Here is a 17,256-nt window from a genome sequence, read left to right as displayed (position 1 = left end):
CTTCCTGGGGGCACTAAACATCACTGGAGTAAGCTTATTTTTGACAACCTGTTGCATTCCCTGCAGTGTTGCCGCCGCAATCTCAGGCAGGTGGAGGTCGTTACACCCATTTTATAGCTGAAGAGACCGCGGTTCTGCAAGAGAGCACGTTTCTCAGGGGCAAGCAGCCATGAAGGAAGCAAGAAGCCAGAGCCGGGGCTTAGATTTCCGGCTCCACGCCCGAGGTGTTCCGAGCAGATCCTCTCCCGCGACGTCACCGTGTGGCAGCTCAGGCGATCAGAGTGTGGCCGCCGCACCTCGGTGACAGGGCTTCTCAAAGCGGAGTTTCCTTTTCTCTTCCTAATGTTGCAGTAATCTCAGAATTCCCGTCCACGTGTCACTTAGCCTTCCACGGCGCTCACTTGTTACAGAACCACAGTGAAAACTAAGACTACCATGGGGATGGTGCCATTGACTGTACTCAGACTCCATTTAGATTTCACTGGTTTTTATCATTAATACCACATTCTGTTCCGGGAACCAACGCAGGACCCCACATTATGTACAATTGTCCCGTTTCTTCTGGCAATCTCCGTCTATCACCGTTCTTGAGGTTTTCGCTATCTTGATGACATTGAGACTCTGGGAGACAACCCAAATTAGCTGGGCTTTTGATAGGACATCCCTCAGTGCGGGTTCATCTTATGTTTTCCCATGAATAGAATGAGCGTATGGTTGGAGGCGAAATATGCTTCCCAAAGCACCGTCTGACAGGTGCATCACGTCCAGTTGGCTGCTCTGAGTTCGGTTTCCATCCTTTGGCTAGGGTGGCATCTTAAAGTGTCTCCTCCGTCAAGTTAACATTTTCCCGTTTCTAATTCATAGGTCTCTTAGGGTGATAGTTTGAGACTGCAAAGATCTTGTTTTTCCTCAAACCTTTTTCCCCCACTAATTTTAATAGTGCTTCTGCAACGCTTGCCTGCGGGAGTTCCTGCTGCAGATTCCTAATGACAGCGCTGTAAAGCCGTTGTTCTTGGTCTCTGTGCGCGTTGAAATGCCTCTGTGAAGATCCCATGGTCATTTTCCAGATGCAACAGTTGTGCCCCTCGGATGTGGCAGGTGTCTGGTGGACTCTGAGTAGAAGTTAGAAACTCATCCCCACTCCATGTGTTTCTTTACTTTTAATTGAAGGAACATCACATACACCTGATAAAACTCCACATCTTTCTTATTTCATAACTCAAAAAGTTCTTGGATAGATGGAATTTAAAGATAATCTTATTTTGATGTGGAAAGAAAATTCAGAGTCCCTGCATTTCAGAGTCTTCACAAAAGCCCCCAGGAAACCTGTAGTAGTATTTTCTTTGAACAAAGACTATGCACAGTCTTCCAAAATGTAGCTCTTAAGTCTATTTTCATTCTGCCTCTCCGTGAATTTTTTGAAGTGTCCCTGTCTGAATGTGGCATGTCGCCACATCCAGCGCTGTGTTTTCCCCACGGCCAGCTGGGCCGACAGCAGCATCTATCTCCTTGGTCATGTGGCTTCATGCGGAGTTTGTGCCCAAGATCCAAGCACGCCCTTCTCCTCGGCCCCCGTGATGTGCCTGCTCTGTTGTTATGTTTCCTGCGAGAGAGCGAGCCAGTGTCGCTGCCATACTGCATTGACTGTGGAAAGAAGCGCCCTTCCTTGACACAGGCTGTTGATTCTTCTTCAGTGTGGCTATTTCAGTCTCTGTGTGGACATCAAAGACTGCCTCTGTGGCTCTGTGACTGGGCTGCCTACTCGCCTCCAGTCCCTGACCTGTTGCCTACAAGGGTCCTGCCACTGTTGGAATCTCTCGGGTCACTAATTGCAGGGCTCTGTGCACGTTATTACGTGGCGCCTTTAATCAGTGCTCTGCAGCCGCCTCGTCTTTGGGGTGGGGAAGAGGCTGGTGAGCCGTCCTCTCCGAAGCTTTGTCTGGTTGGTGGCTGCTGATGCCTCGGTTCGCCAGCGTGCGTACCCATTGACTGACCTCATATTTCTCCAATCGCACCGAGCTTTCCCTCATCTCTTGGCCCTTCCTGCCCTTACCGGTGGTCCACATGGCATGTGTCCTTCTCTACTATGCAAACACCATCAAAAATAAGCAAATCTATTATGAAGGGAAAAAAAAAAAACCAAGAAGAAGCTAAATAATATTCTGCCCTGCATGGGAATTACAGTCCACCAAGCAGAGCTGCAGCTGGTGCTGCATTGAGCCGTCTTTCTGTCGTTCCTGTTGTCTAGAGTAACTGCCTTAGAATCTGAGAGTGCTCTGAGTCAGGCAGTCAAAACGGTTTTATGACTTGTTGATCACATGTTGCCTATCTGCTTTCTGGAAAGGTTTTCCAGTTAATATCCCACGTGGAACCAGGATTAACTACAGAGAGATGGCTGAAATCTTGTAGGCACCGACGCCTTCCTCATTCATGTTTTCTGATTGAATAACTATAAGTTGATGTTTCGTGAATGTTTTAAGTGACATTTATTAAATTGCCAACGAGGGTGTATGGTTTTACATACAGTTGATAAATCTTGTTTATATGAATTATCTCGTCTCTCCCTTCATCTGTTTATCCAATGGAGTTTTGATATTTTTTATTCAAATCGTAAATAGTCCTTTTATACATTTGCATAGTAGATAATGGACTTAAAGCAATTACATTCCAATTTCCCTAATGTATTTTCTGCTTCTTTTTGTTTATTTGAAAGACAGAGTTATAGAGAGAGAGACGGACAGAGAGAGATCCTCCATCTCTCATGTATTCCCCCGACAGCCTCAGTGGCTGCAGGTGGGCCAGGCCAGTGCCGGGAGCCAGGATCTTCTTCCTCATCTCCCACATGGAAGCAGAGGTCCAAGCACCTGTGCCACCCCCTGCTGCTTTTCCAGGCCTTTAGCAGGGAGCTAGAGCTGAAGGAGAGGAGCCGAGACTCAAACCAGCGCCCACATGAAATGCCGGAGTCATGGGAGGCAGCCCTTCACATTACGCTGGCCCCTGTTCCCCACTTCTTTTAACCTTGTTTTTCCATCAGTAAGAGACTTTGCAATTTTGTAAAATAATGTTTTCTCTTTTCTTCTACTTCCTTACATTTTAATAGCACCTTCCTGTTGAGGATTAGAGACAAATTCTATTTTTTGCTCGTGTGTGTGTGTGTGTGTGTGTGCGTGCATCTTGAAGATCATCAACGCCTTGACCTCTGTAGAGGATTTTGGGCAGCCTGGTGGGAGTTAAGAGCTGAGTCTCTGGATCCTGTCTGCTCGCAGGTGGAGCCGGCTTTGACATGCTCCAGCCTGTGTAACTTGGGGCAATTTCCTTAAATTCACTGTGCTTCCCTCTGACTCTGTTTGTAAACTAGAGAGGGTAGTAGTACCCACTGCAGCTTACTGCTATGGGGATTGAGTGGATAGATGGAAAATAGAATGGCAATTAGCGTAGCATTCCCAGTGTGAACGTGGAGGGTGACTTTTACTTCCACTGTTGTCTGTGGTCACTAAAGAGTGGGACTGGAGGAAGAAGAGAAGCCATTAGAACACAGTCAGGCAGTCTTTGGAGGGCAATAACCCAGTGCAATGTGTGAAACTCCAGTGGTGGGAAGCGCTTCATTTTCCCTCTGCTCTGTGATCTGGCCATGTGCTCAGCATCCAGCGGTGCATGCGTCTCCTTTGGGTGCCTTGCTGGCCTCCTCCTGTGTGCGGTCAGCTCTTACTTTATTGCACCTGCCCAGCGTCATCACCTTGGTCCTCCTCCAACTGTCAAGTGCAAGGCCTCAGAGGAAGGCCTGGGAATCTTGGAGGTCTCCACACTGGCCTAAGAGAAGCAAATGGCCTAAAGGAAGACACATGGCAGGAAGGTGTCAGTCACAGGCAGGGCTGCTAGCCTCAGGATGTTGGGATAGGCAGATGGCTACCCTGGGCCTAGATCCCGAGCATTGGGAATTGCTTTCACCTCTGTGGCCTGGTGTATGGATGATCCAAGGGCACATTTTCCAGCAAGTTCTGTTTTGCGGGTATGTACCGGGAAGGCTAGAACTCCCGGTTGGCTGGCTTCGGAGCAGATGGGACCCAGCAGCCTCGGAAAGCCTCCTGGTTCTCCTGCCAATAAATTTCTCAAGTGCATAGATGGAGAGACACAATCCATCAGTGAGGATGACAAAACCATCTGGCTCTGGGATGGCAAAGAAAATTTAGAGGTTATAAAAGTTTGTGTTGTCCTGAAGGGTGTGTTCTGGATTTTATGATGAGGAGTTGATGAGTTTGTTTGGTGGCTTGCTTTTAGGGATTTTTTAACCTGGCCCTGCTAATTGAAGAAGGTGCTATCATCCCACACCATATTTTGGACTTCTTGGAAATTGACCCAGCTCTCCATTCCAGTAACATCTCTATTCTCCGGGAACTGTACGAAAGGTGAGCTTAGAGCCCCTTGAATACTGAGTAATCAGGAGAGACCCAGCTGGCTATTGGTGGGCTTCTCAGCTCGAGTTTGCTTTTCTTGGTTCAAATTGGCCTTCTCTTTATGTATTTTTTTTTTTATGTGAGCTGTTATAAAAAGAAGGGTGGTGGGGGGACTGAAATTTGTGGCTATTAGAGAAGCCTCAGCCAGACCCAAACATAATTTCTTTCCTAGTATCTTGAGGCTGAAGATGTAGAATGTGCTTGTTCTAAAGTTCAAATGCTGACTAAGATTTTTCCATGAAAGTGGGAAAAATGTAGAAATTAACCTCTGCTTTTCTGGAAGATAGGGAGATTTTTCTAGAGAGTAGGACTTTGGCCAATCCCCGCCCCCCCCCACACACACACACACAAGGGAAGAGTGTTATGCCAGTCCCACCCTCCGGGGTGGTAGAGTCCTGCCTGACCTGTCACCTCTTCGTAAGGACCCCATGGGCCTACCTATGGGCCCAGAGCCCATAGCCCTGGTGTTAAAAAGACAAGTGTGCCTGCCTGTGCCCAAGCAGGTGCACGTGGCTCCGAGGCCATGAGCAGTGCTGGCCGAGGGAGCCTGCATGTCGAGCTGTCCCCTGCTTTGTCTGCAGGTGCTGGAACCACAGTAGCGAGGAATCCTTCAGCCCCTGCTCCCTGGCCTGGCTCTACCTACACTTGCGGCTTCTCTGGAGCACTGTCCTGCACTCTGCCCTGGTAGGTACCTGTCCCCCAGCCCCAGCCCCAGCCCCAGCCGCGTGGCCCATGCCCTTTGTCAGCAGCCTAATGTGTGCTTTGGACATTTGCAGATCTATTTTCTGGGAACCTTTGTGCTATCGGTATTGATCGCCTGGACTGTGCAGTATTTCCAGTCTGTCTCAGGTAAGGAACTCTACAAAGCCAATATCAAAAAGGAGGATTCCTTTAGCCCTCAGTCTTGCTGTGTCCTGGGATGCTCTTGTACAAGGTCCTCTTGCCTGTGGGGTGGCAGGTGTCATAATCGTTGGGTGAAGAGAAACTACAAAATTATTGGTAAAAATTTATTTTATTGATTTGAAAGACAGAAAAAGATAACTTTCCATCTTCTGATTCATTCCCCAAATGGATGTAATATCCTGGGCCTGGCCAAGCCAAAGCCACAAGCCAGGAACTATGCTGATCTCCCACGTGGGGCCCAAACAGAGCACTTGGGCCATCTTCCACTGCCTTCCCAGACACAGCATCAGGGAGCTGGATTAGAAGTGAAAATGCCAGGACTCGATCCTGCCCTCCAACATGGGATGTCAGTGTCTTAGGCACAACACCAGCCCCTGCCCCCAGATTATTGAATTTTTCAAAGTAAGTGTTGTTTGTTTTTAAAGAAAAATAAGCTTACGAAAATATGTCTTGTATTAAAATTCTTCCCGTGTACCTCAAAACCTGCCTTTGAAACACCTTAGTGGAAAGCTGGGGATCCCACTCCTTGCTGTAAGCATTCAGACAGGGAAAAAGTTTAAAACCTTATGGTGAGTTCAGAGCACCCATGTCGTGGACTCGGGGCACCCAGCAGGCATGCGCAGTGATGCTGGACCCAGCCTGATGCAAACTTAGCTCTGGTGGTTTTCTGAGCTGGGTTGGGTAGCAGTTAAAGGAAGAATATGCTAGTCACTCCTATTGGGGATTACACTAGCTGTGACTCACGGCCAAGTTCTTTCACCTTGCTGGTCTCCCAATTTCTTATCAATAAAATCAGATGAACTATAACTTCTAGGGATAGAAAGGGGGAAAATATGTTAGGTGAGAAAAGACACCAAAATGACTCCTATAGTTAAATGTTAACTCTGCCTGGCATGTATCTGGCACATAAAACCTTTTCAACGAGTGCTTGCTATTGTGTTTAGCTGCTCAGTTCCTCACTTGGCTGGCTTCGAGGGAAGCACTGGGAGCTGGCCTTCACAGCCATTGACAACTTATTAGATGCTCAGAGCCACCCCCGGCCCTGCCACCATTCGCTGCTGTTTACCACCATCTAGGGCAGCTGCGGAGGGGGCTGGGCTTAGTCACACAAACAGGGGTGTTCACAAGCGAAGATGATGGACCGGACATGATGTCAGAGCCTCCCAGAGCCACTGTTGGTTCAGCAGGTGCTGAAAAGCAAAAGGACAGCCATCCCCTGGCTCTCCGTAGGATGGAGGAAGTCCTTGTTCACAAGGCTCAAGGGACATCATCTCCCCCTGATTTACCTGAGCAGGTTCCCCCGGGGAACAGCCAAAGCCCTCCCAGCCTGGGGACCTTTCAGGTGACCCGGCAATGCATTTCCTCAGGCACATTCCATCCCATCCCTTAATGTGTTGTTGCCAAGGATAGCGTGTTTATTTTGCATCTTGTCGGTGTTTTCCATTTCAAATTATCTTTGTCATTTTTACTCTGTAGAAATATTGTTATGATTATTACAAATGCAATTCCATTAGAGGAGCCGAAAATTGTCTTTATGATTTTATGCCAGCTGGTAGCCATGAAAATTCATGGGCTGGTGGAATTGCTGTTATCAGAAGCCGTTCTTTTCTTTTTTCTTCCTGTCTTCATTGTCAGTCTCTCCACATTCCTGTCTCCCTGTCCCTTCTGCCTTCAATGTCTTTTTCCCTTCTGTGTCCTCCTGGCTCTTTCTTACATTGTCTCTGCTTTTTATTTTTCTTTGGACTTTCTTACTTGCCTCTTCCAGCACATACTCCCTTCTTTCTTGACCCAGAGCAGGCTCCATCCAAATCGAATTTTAAAGTAATTTGGTTCAAAGCCCTTCATCCTACAGAGGAGCAAGCAGAGACCACACAGGTGATGTGGCCTTCCCAGAGGAGAACATAAACATGGAAGAGCTGGGCAGCTTCAAGCCCCATCATCAAAGCCCTGTCAAAGACAGACTCTTCCCCTTGGCCAACCCAGTGCTGCATCACACAGCAAACATGGGCCAGCACATGTGTTCACGCTTTGCTGTGAAATTCAGGGTTGTTAATGACCTTCACACACATGTCCAAAGTCAACAGACAGCCCTGTTAGCTGTGCAAAGAAGAGGAATTACAGTACAGTGATATCCATGTCCATCGGCAAAGCTGAGCCTGGCGTATTTTCATTTTAATGTGCACATGAATCACTTAAGACTCATGTAGAATCAGAAGGTCTGGCAAAGGGTCTGAGCTGCAGCTCTTTAAGATTTTTTTTGTTTGTTTATTTTAATTCATCTGCTTTAAAAGCAGAGAGAGAGAGAGACAGATCTTCTATCCACTGGAACACTCTCCAAATGTTCCAGCAGCCAGGACTGGACCAGGCCAAAGCCAGAAACCCAGAACTTGATCCAGGTCTCCCACATAGGTGGTAGGAACCCAAGTATTTCATCCATTACCTGCTACCTCCCAACATGCACATCAGCAGGAAGCTGGAGTTGAAGTGGGGGAGCTGGGATTTGAACCAGCCACTCTGATATGATACAGGCATCCCAGACAGTTACTTCTCCATTATACCCAGCACCTGTCCTGAGAGTCTGCATTCCCAAAAAGAGCCCAAGGTGGCCCACACAGCCAACTCCTTGGCCTACCTGGAGTCATAAGGACCCACAAATAACAGAAGAAAGATCTCCTCACACCCTAGATGTGTCCCCACAGTGAGGAACCCACCAGTAGCAGGTGCCTTCTGGGATGACCAGATAGGATGGCAGAGGCATAAAGAGGTGGGGAGAGGTAGCCAGAGGGCACTCAGAGGCACCAGTTTCTACTACTGGTGTCTCCTATAGCTGGTGCTCAGGGTCCCATGCCTGGCCCTGGGAGAAGACAGCCAGCTGTTACCAAGTGAACCCAGTAATGGAGCTCTGGGTACAGATGAGCAATGTAGGAAGAGGATGTGGACTTGAGCATGACAAGGGTGACCCTAGGGCTTTAGGTGAGGCTAATTGTTGCCAGTTAAGGATGCTTTTGTGATTGGCACTTTTTCAGTCAATTGTTCCTCAAAATGAATAGTTTGGAACCAAGCCTTCCATGACACTGTCCATTGGTTTCCCTCCTGAGTTAGCACATCACAGGCTTGACCACCTTTAGGTGTCTGGCATTCTGAAGGCCAGCAATACAGAGCAAGTGTTAGTGCTGTGTGGCCAGGGTGAGGGAGGTTTCCTAACTGGGCTTGCTCTGTGAAACAACAGGTATAGTAGAATGCCTACTGCCTGTTGTTGCTGAAAGAAGCAAGTGAGACAACACTTAGAACTCCAGAACTCTACAAATAGTAGCTGCTGACGCCCCAGCAGTAATGTCCTCCTGGCACTTGACTTGCAAGAAGAGCACATTGACACCTGGTAGCACCAACACTGAAATAGCTGGATCTACCCTAGTAGTCAACATATAATTGCATTGAAACAGGCTACCCTATCAAAAACCCTGAGGTGGTACACACAAAATATTGTACATCTCTTTTATTGAACAGTGGAACAACAAAGATAGAAGGGTTAGAAACAGAGAAGTCTTCCATCCACTGGTTTGTTCCCCAAATGGCCACAGCAGCCAGAGTTGTGCCAGGTCAAAGCCAGGAGCCTGCAGCAACCTCCAAGTCTCCCACAAGGTTCCCAGGGCCCATGCACTTGAGCCATCCTCCACTGCCTCCTAGTCACATTAGCAGGGAGCTGGACTGGAAGTGGACCAGCTGCAACTCAAACCAGTGTTGCTGCTGGATGCTGCCATCTCGGGTGCCACCCCACTGTGCCACAGTGCTAGCCGTAGGTACTGGTTTTGGACTCCCTACTCACATTCCACCAGCTAGCTCAGTCTTTCTTGAGACTCCCCAGGTGGCGGAAGATTCCTGGGCTCTGGATAATTCTAGGGTCACCTGAACTGTCCTGGCCTAGGTCTCCCTTCCCACGTGTCCAGTGGCTTCGCAGCTCTGGATTGTCTGGGAGTCTTCCCTGCTCACACCTTTGCCGAAGCTGGGCACCATGAGCCTTGTTCCCCTAAACCTGTCTTGGATTGCTGAGACACACGGTGAGGACTCCACCCCCACTCAGCCACGTTGCAGGCTCCAGAAAGCTCCCCTGCCTGGCTCCTTGCATGAAACAAATCACACTCTCCCTCTCCCTTCCCTGTGCAGGGCTCTAAGAGTAGCTACCTTAATGAACCAAGGTTTTGTAAAACAAACAAAAAAATCCCCGAAGAAAGCCTGTCTAAAACTGTCTCCACATGTGCCCTGTCACAAACCTCCTTGGAAACCAACCGACATCAGCCCATCCCAGCCAGTCACCATTTAAGCCAACTCATCCTTTCTGCCGAAGTGGTTGGTCTAGTGTTTTTTCTTTTTCTTCTTTTTTTTTTTTCAACAGACTGAGATGATGGAAACAAGATTAATTAAACCTGTTCCTACTCTTTTTCTGTCCTCTGACTTTCCAGTTAATGAGATTTCTGCTAAAATTACAGTAAAATGTCACAAAGTAGTGCTCAGGAAAAGAACAATAGCCTTAAAGTCAGAGAGGTTTAATGGCGAGGCTGTATTCGTGTCCTGTCTCATTACTCTTGGCACGCTCCCCAGTGTCTCTGCTTCTCAGAATGTTTCAATGACAGGAATCTGCGGTCTGCCCTGGGCACTGAGACACCGAGAGGCCCTCATGCTGGGGGCTGATCGTCTTTGTGGGATCCTGTTTTCTAGGAAATGAGCATTTGGACAACTTTGCATGGACTTCAAAACAATTTTTGCACTAAAATTTCCTTTCAGTTCCATTGCTAAGAAGTCAATTTACAAGAGAGAGAGATACTTGCTAGGTCGTTCCTCAAATGGCTGTGACAGCCAAGTCTGGGCGGAAGCCAGGAGCCAAGGACTCCCTTCAGGTCTCCCATACAACTGGCAGGAGCCCAAGAACTTGAACCATCTTCCACTGTTTTCCCAAGCACATGAGCAGGGAGCTGGATCAGAAGCACAACAGCTAGGATTTGAACTGGCGCTCATATGGGATGCCAGCGTCACAGACAACAGCTGTGCCACGGTGCTGGTCCCTATTCCTTTTTCCCATGAGCCTTTGAAGTTCCCTTATGTCTCTTCTTTGCACACATTGTGCCTCTTGGGATTGAATGAAATGCCTACATCCTACTGTCTATCAGGTGCCCAGATGCTTTTCCATAGTGGTTCCAGGAAGGATGGGCAAGCTTTTCCTGTGAAAGGCCCAGAAAAGAAATGTGTTGTGTTTCCAGGGCTGTGGCAAGCTCAGTGGCTCAACCCTGCTCATTTTGGCCCTTGAACGTAGCCATTGTGGCTGGCTTGCTGAGAGAACTTTGCTATACGTCCCAGATTTCAATTTCAGCATTTTTCACTTGCCATGAAATGTCACATTTCCTTTGATTGTTGCCCAGCTGTTTAAAAACACAAAAGCTAACCTTGGGTCCAGAGCTACACTAGAACAGGCGATGGCTGCTTCTGGCCTTGGCCTTCTAACCAACCCCTGATGAGTCCGCTAATGCACAGAAAACATCCCCCAGGCAGGCAGCAAGCCGTCCACAAATCACTTCACTTGGTGCTGGTGTTTCCCCTGTAATTTTTTAACCAGCATGCTTGTTCTCCTGGTTACCTTGATTCTAGTCCAGTAATAAAATAAGCACACAGTCTGGGTGAGCAGGACCAAGGAGCCCACTTATAAATTAGTGGCTGTGGGGTGCCTGTGTGCTGATTGTAACCCCCACAGAAGAGGAGAGTTCTTGCGTGGATAATAACAAGCCCACTATAGAAACAGCCGGGACCCCTGTTATGTTCTTAGCAGAAGATTGAAATGGTGGCGATACTAATTAGGCATTTCCTCAGCACTTGCACGCTGGCTTCCCAAGTCCCCACCTCTCGCCCCGCCCTGCTCCCTTAGTTTAATTGGAAAACTGATTGCTGATTTATCTTGTTTCCATGGTGACTGAAACATTTCATAGGCTTGACAAAATGTGCCCTAGTACCTCGTTAACTTGCTCAGACTTCATGGGAAGAGCATAGCCCTTGGACATCATCTGCTGCAGGTGACCAAAAGGAGGCCTGTAGGAGCCAAACATTTTAGGCCTGAACTAGCTGCAGTTTGGCAGTATTCCAAGGTCACAGTTCGCCAGTAGCAGAAACATGAGACTTGGCCGTGTTGGGTCTCCTGGCTACAGCTGCGTGGTCTTTGGACGTCATTGTTGGATTTCGGTTACCAGATCATTGGCCAGAGCAATGACTTTAATGACCCTAGAGGTGTCACATCATTCAACACCCTGGGTTCCCCACAGTGTCTCATCCTTTCTAAGCAGTCTCTAGTCCCACACCTGCTGTAGGATTTGTAAGGGAGCAGCAGCGAGAAGTCCTGTCATCCAGACAATGGCTTTGGGACCCATCCCTGAGCTTCCTAGGATGGGTCCTGGGAAATGACCATGGATAGTAACGGCACTTGGGAAAGTTCAGGAGTGCACAGTGTGGCACAGCAGTTAAGCCATCGCTTCAGCGCCTGCATTGCATTTTGGAGCAGTGCTTTGAGTCCTGGCTGCCTCATTTCCCACCCAGTTCCTTGTTCGTGCGCCTGGGGAAGCAGTGGGAGATGGCCCAGTGCGTGCACTTCTGCTACCCATGTGGGAGACTCAGGTGGAGTTCCTGGCTCTAGGCTTCAGCCTGGACCAGCCCTAACTGTAGCAGCCATTTGAGGAGTGAACAGAAAATCAAAGATTTTCCCTCTTTTCCATCCCTCCTATCTTCCCTCCCTCCCTCACTGTGCCACTGTCTTTCAAATAAACAAAATAAATCTTAGGGAGGAAATGTTTATGGAAAGTAGAATTAGAAGTTAAGCTTATTTTTGTGCCCCTAAATTTTGAAACAAGTTCATGCATACATGGAATATTAAATTCATGGCAAGCACATACTAGGAAAAATGCATATTACATATGCATTATCACACTTTTTTTTTTTCTTGCACCAAAATCTTTTACTGTTTAACTTCATTTTCCCATGGGTTGCTTAAGGTGGAACTCTTGAAGGGGTCTGTCCAAAAGTCAGTTGTCAGCATGCATTTCAGGATGGACATTTGGAAATCTTTAAAATTTAAAAAAGGATCTCTCTTTTTTTTTAAAGATTTATTTTACTTTTATTTATTTGAAAGGCAGAACTACAGAGAGGAGAGACAGAGATTGATTTTTTAAAAATGAAATTGAAATTCATAGAACACACAGTTAATAATTATAAAGTACTCAGTTCCATGGGGTTTAATACCCAGTGTCGTGCAACCCCATATCTCATGGACAAACACTCTAGCCATTCACTGAACTGGCACCTGCATTCCACCTGCTGTAGATACCACGGAGACAGTTGTGTGTACCATATGAAACCTTTTGTGATTGGCTCCTTCCACTTGGCCAACGTTTTTGGTCTCTACGTCATAGCATGTATCGGTATTTCAAAAAAAGTAGTTTGTGTATATGAAAGGGAGAGAGAGAGAGAACTTCTAGCTGTGGGTTCATTTCCCCAGCAGCTGAGGCTGGGTCAGGGGCTTGGAAGCTCATCTAGGGTTCCCCTGTGAGTGTGGCGGATCCATGAACATGAGCCATCCCAGGGTGTTTATTAGCAAGAACTTGAAGTCTGAGAAAGAAAAAAGGAGTGGGGGGAGGGGTGCTCTAATTAAAAAAAAAAGCTTTGTAAGACTGAAAAACTACTGAACAATGACCTTTACTGCGTAAAGGCAAACTCACAGTTATTCTGACATAATCAGGCCACCAGGCGAACCACATATCCCGTAATCATGCAAAGTACTCTACCTCCCTTTTTTTTTTCAAACTATGGCTCTAAAAAAAATTAAGGAGTCTGCTCAAGATCCTCCATCAGAGCTCTTCGACTCCTCGTGCTTCTGCTGTTTTCTCATAGCAGGGGTACCACAGTGACAAACACACCAACCCTTTCATCATTCTTGTAAACTATACGCTTGAAATGAGTAACTGAACATTCTCACCAGAAACCTGGGCATTGGTAGTGACCGTTAGCAGTGCCAGAGACAGTTCTTGACACCTTGTCAGCATTTACTAATTTAACCTTTATAGCAGCTCAATGAGATATAAATACCTTGTCCATTTTGTTGGAAGCAGAGGAGAAAGAGTAACTTAGTCCATGGTCCTAACCAGGACATGTCTTGGTCCTGGTTTGTATAGCAGGGTCTTTCAGCTTGCAGCCCTGTTAACCTTTGGAACTGGATCACTTGTTAGAAGGGTCTGTCCTGACAATTGCAGAATGCTTAGCAGTGCCCCTGGTTCCTGTCCACTAAGGGGCCAGCAGCACCCCCTGCCCCATGGTGATGACCACAAGGTGTCCTCAGACCTTGCCAGCTGTCCCTAGGGCTGCAGAAGTCCCCACTCTGGAAACTACCAACATAAAATGTAAAACTATCTTGTTGAACACCCGTTTCTAACTGATTGGTGTAATTGGTGGCTTGCATTGCACCAACACTATGGAAATAAAAGATACACGCACAGTGCAAAAAGTGTAGAAGAGAGGCTGTGTTGGCTTGGGAGTCACAGCACACAGGCATCCAGGTTGTCAAAAAGTAGCAGAGACCATTGCACATCTGTTATACAGAATATGACACTGAAGTCCAAAGAAGTGAGACAAGGGGGCGAGGGTTGCCTCTCTCATCAGTCAGGCTCCTCCCTGGCTCAGCAGAGTGTGGGAGTGGTGGGCATCCTCACACACTGGTTGTTGAACCCCTGTTGTGCGCCTGTCTTTGCAGCCAGCAGCTCCCTGACAGTGCCAGTCCAAGCATCCCCAGAGCCCACCACCTCCACTGAGAACCCAGCTGTGATGCCAGCCGCAGATGCCTCTGACCAGGAGGAGCCCTCGGTCACTAACAACCTGGAGCCACGTGGGTGAACTGGGTACTGCAGGCCTCCTCCGCTGAGAACATCCTTCCCACCGCTGCAGTTGGAAGGCTGGGGCCAGGGCATTCTGCTGATGAACTCCTAAATGTCTCGTCAACCAGATGCGCATTTTGCACTTGGCGTCTTTTTCTTTGTTTTTTTTTTTTTTAATCAAATTATAAGGAGGTACCCAGAACAATTGGTGGTTATACCAAAGGTTATCAACTATGAAGAACACCTTGACGTTGAGGGCATTCCTGGTGACTGTGTGTACGGAGTGTCATCGTTTGCCTGGTGGCATGGTTAGATTCTTACACACCAAGATCTGCATTTGAGAACTTGATCCTCCTGCTCATTCCCCTTTAGCAGAGAACAGCAAACTGTGACATTCCTTACCAGGTGGATAATGTTTTGGTAACTGTGTGGGCTATGGCCTGCTCCTCAAAACCCAGGTGACAGATTTCTCTTGGACTTCCTAAACCCAGAGATTAGAAGGCACCTTGAGATAAATAGCTGATGGCCGGAAATACAGGGAAGACAATGGCTTTCTAAATTGGTTTACACTTCTCACTCTGAATTTTTCTAGGATCGTAGTGCTTCCAAATGATTTACTGACCTTGTTAGGTGTCTCTCACATTTCAGTCGCAATCCACAAAATAACATCGAGAAAATTCTGTTTTCTATTTAAGAAACATCTATTTAAGTGTAGTCTTCTCCATGCATTACCCTTTAGAGTAGACTGGCAGCAGTGGAATTTGCAGCAAATGAGGCTTTAGCTCATAAGCTCATCCCCATCCTTATGCTTGCCCGAGTCCATAGAGGGAGTGTGTGTGTGTGTGTGTGTGTGTGCGCATGCATGTGTAAAAGGAAGGTGGAAAGGGAGAAAAAGCAGAATGTCTGTGTGCTGTTAAGGTAGTAAATAAATCAGTAATGCAATATGGTGGCTCCAAACTCTACTTTGCACTACTTTATTTACAGTAGTAAATAAAATTATTTTTATACAGTTGACTATCGGGAAGTGACTTTTTTCTTTGCCATAGCTACATCCTATAGAGTCCATGCATACTAGTTCAGGAAGCACAAAAAGATACTTTATTAGAAAAGGGGTTGCCTGCCAAATCCCATTGGTGCTCATGAACATGAAGGCTAACCCAGGCTCTTCTCCAGCATCTGTTGTTGGAGATTGTCCTTCTTGTTTGTCAGAGAGCCAGACTTTGAAGTCCTGTCAAGTGCTGGGTGCAGATTCTGACTCTGTAAGTTCCTGGCCCAGCAGTCTTGACTGGATGATGACCCCCCTTACCCACATACCCTCGAATCTTGATTCCTGTTCCTGTGGGGGTGACAAAATCTGTGTCTCAGATTTCTCATGTGGCATAAATGATATCATATAGGCAAAGACTGCAAAATAGTGCCCCAAACATGGTTGGTTAGTAGGTTTTTTTTTTCTTTTTGAGATTTGTTTTATTTTTTATTGGAAAGAGAGAAGAAAAGAGAGAAAGATCTTCCATCCAAATGACCGCAATGGCCAGAGCTGAGCCAATCCAGAGCCACTAGCTAGGAGCCAGGAGTTTCTTCCAGGTGTTTCATGTGGGTGCAGGGTCTCAGGGCTTTGGGCCACCCTTCACAACTTTCCCTGGCTTACAAACAGGAGGCTGCATGGGAAGTGGAGTAGTTGGGACATGAACCAGCACCTGTATGGGACCCCAGCATTAGCAGAGGATTAGAGTTGAACCACCGGAGGGGCCAGGTAGCCAACGAATCTACTATGCCTGGATCCTCTGTTCGTGGCAAGCACAGACGTGCTCAGCTGCTTGGGACAAAGACTGCAGAGAGCTTTCAGCTGCACTCGTCCCTGGCAGTAGCTCTCAGCTGTGCATGTCTGCCCAAGGTGATGCCTGTGCAGGAGTAGCGCAGCCAGCAACTCGCTGTCTGGGGCGGGGTTCTTCCGGCTCGGCTCTGCTGAGGTTGGACTGAGGTTTCTTCACTGTGCACCATGGGTTTGGTCACTGTCGGGTGTTAAGCAGCATCCCCGACCTCTTCCGTGCTGGATGCCAGAGGTGCACACCTTCCCCTGTCCTCGACTGCCTCCAGCCGATGCAGATGTTTCCCTTGGAGCAACATTGCCCTGCCCTTTGTCTTGAGACTGACTGATGTGGGAAAACAAAGCTCCCTTGCCTTGATTCTGGCAGCCCAGCCAGGGTTACCAGCTCCAGGACTCCACCGTGCTACCATGCTGTTTTGGCCAGCTCGGCTCTCCTCTCCCTAACACCTGTTCCCGTAAGTGCTACGACACGCTGTCCCACAGCTCCCTGGAGGGCTGAATGTGTTCCTTTCCTAGGGCTGCTGTAAGAAAATCTCATCTGGGTTCCGCAACAGAAAGTGGTCTCCTCACCACTGCAAAGGATTGAAATCCAAGATGTCAGCAGCACTGGATCCTTTGCAGCCCTCTCTGCTTGGCCTGTACATGGGTTACTTCCAATGCCTTCCCCTCGTCTTCCTTCTGTGCATGTCTGGGTCCTAATCTCTCCTTCAGCTAAGGAAATCAGTAAGACTAGGTCAGGACCCATGCATCCAAACTAGTGCAATAGATTTAGATTTGTTGCCTTTTTAAAGGGCCTATACTACCCAAAAACAATGATGCTCTGAGGTCCCAGGTGTTGACTTCAAAATATGAGTTTGTGGGGAACAACAGAACAAATCCCATGCTAAAACCAACCTAGGACACAGAGGCCAGGCACAGGGCTACAAGGAGGATGTGTGGGAACATCCTGATACGAGACCATCATCCAAAATACCAGGCACCTCCTGATGCGGCTTGGGGATACTGGAGGGATAGGTGAACCCGGAAGGCCCACCATCCCTTCATGGCCTTTCTTGGATGTTTGTTCCCTCACAGCTGTACAATCCAGATCAACCCACACCTTGACCTCCCACGTCTCTCCTGAAGTTCTAAACTGATTCCCTCAGGGTGGTACCTGGGCTGGCCACAGGAG

At 47.7% G+C, this 17,256-nt stretch overlaps 1 protein-coding gene across 3 annotated transcripts in view; it reads left to right on the top strand.

Moving 5' to 3' along the window:
- The window catches only part of SEL1L3 (SEL1L family member 3), a 100,636-nt gene extending 85,365 nt beyond the window's left edge, over positions 1 to 15,271 (top strand). The window contains exons 21-25 of one of the 3 annotated variants that reach the window (XM_040966259.1): positions 4,279 to 4,406; positions 5,036 to 5,138; positions 5,231 to 5,303; positions 5,868 to 5,885; positions 14,155 to 15,271. In XM_040966259.1, coding sequence (XP_040822193.1) covers positions 4,279 to 4,406; positions 5,036 to 5,138; positions 5,231 to 5,303; positions 5,868 to 5,885; positions 14,155 to 14,276 — 444 coding nt within the window. In that variant the 3' untranslated portion in view covers positions 14,277 to 15,271. Of the gene's footprint in view, positions 1 to 4,278; positions 4,407 to 5,035; positions 5,139 to 5,230; positions 5,520 to 5,867; positions 5,886 to 14,136 lie in introns of those variants that run through there. The other 2 variants (XM_040966258.1, XM_040966257.1) reach the window with 2 other exon arrangements.
- Positions 15,272 to 17,256: the final 1,985 nt, after the last annotated feature.

Source organism: Ochotona curzoniae, unplaced genomic scaffold (genome assembly GCF_017591425.1).
Source record: "Ochotona curzoniae isolate NIBS_2020 unplaced genomic scaffold, NIBS_Ocur_1.0 scaffold_4505, whole genome shotgun sequence".
NCBI lineage: Eukaryota > Metazoa > Chordata > Mammalia > Lagomorpha > Ochotonidae > Ochotona > Ochotona curzoniae.
This window is presented reverse-complemented; position numbering and strand designations above follow the sequence as displayed.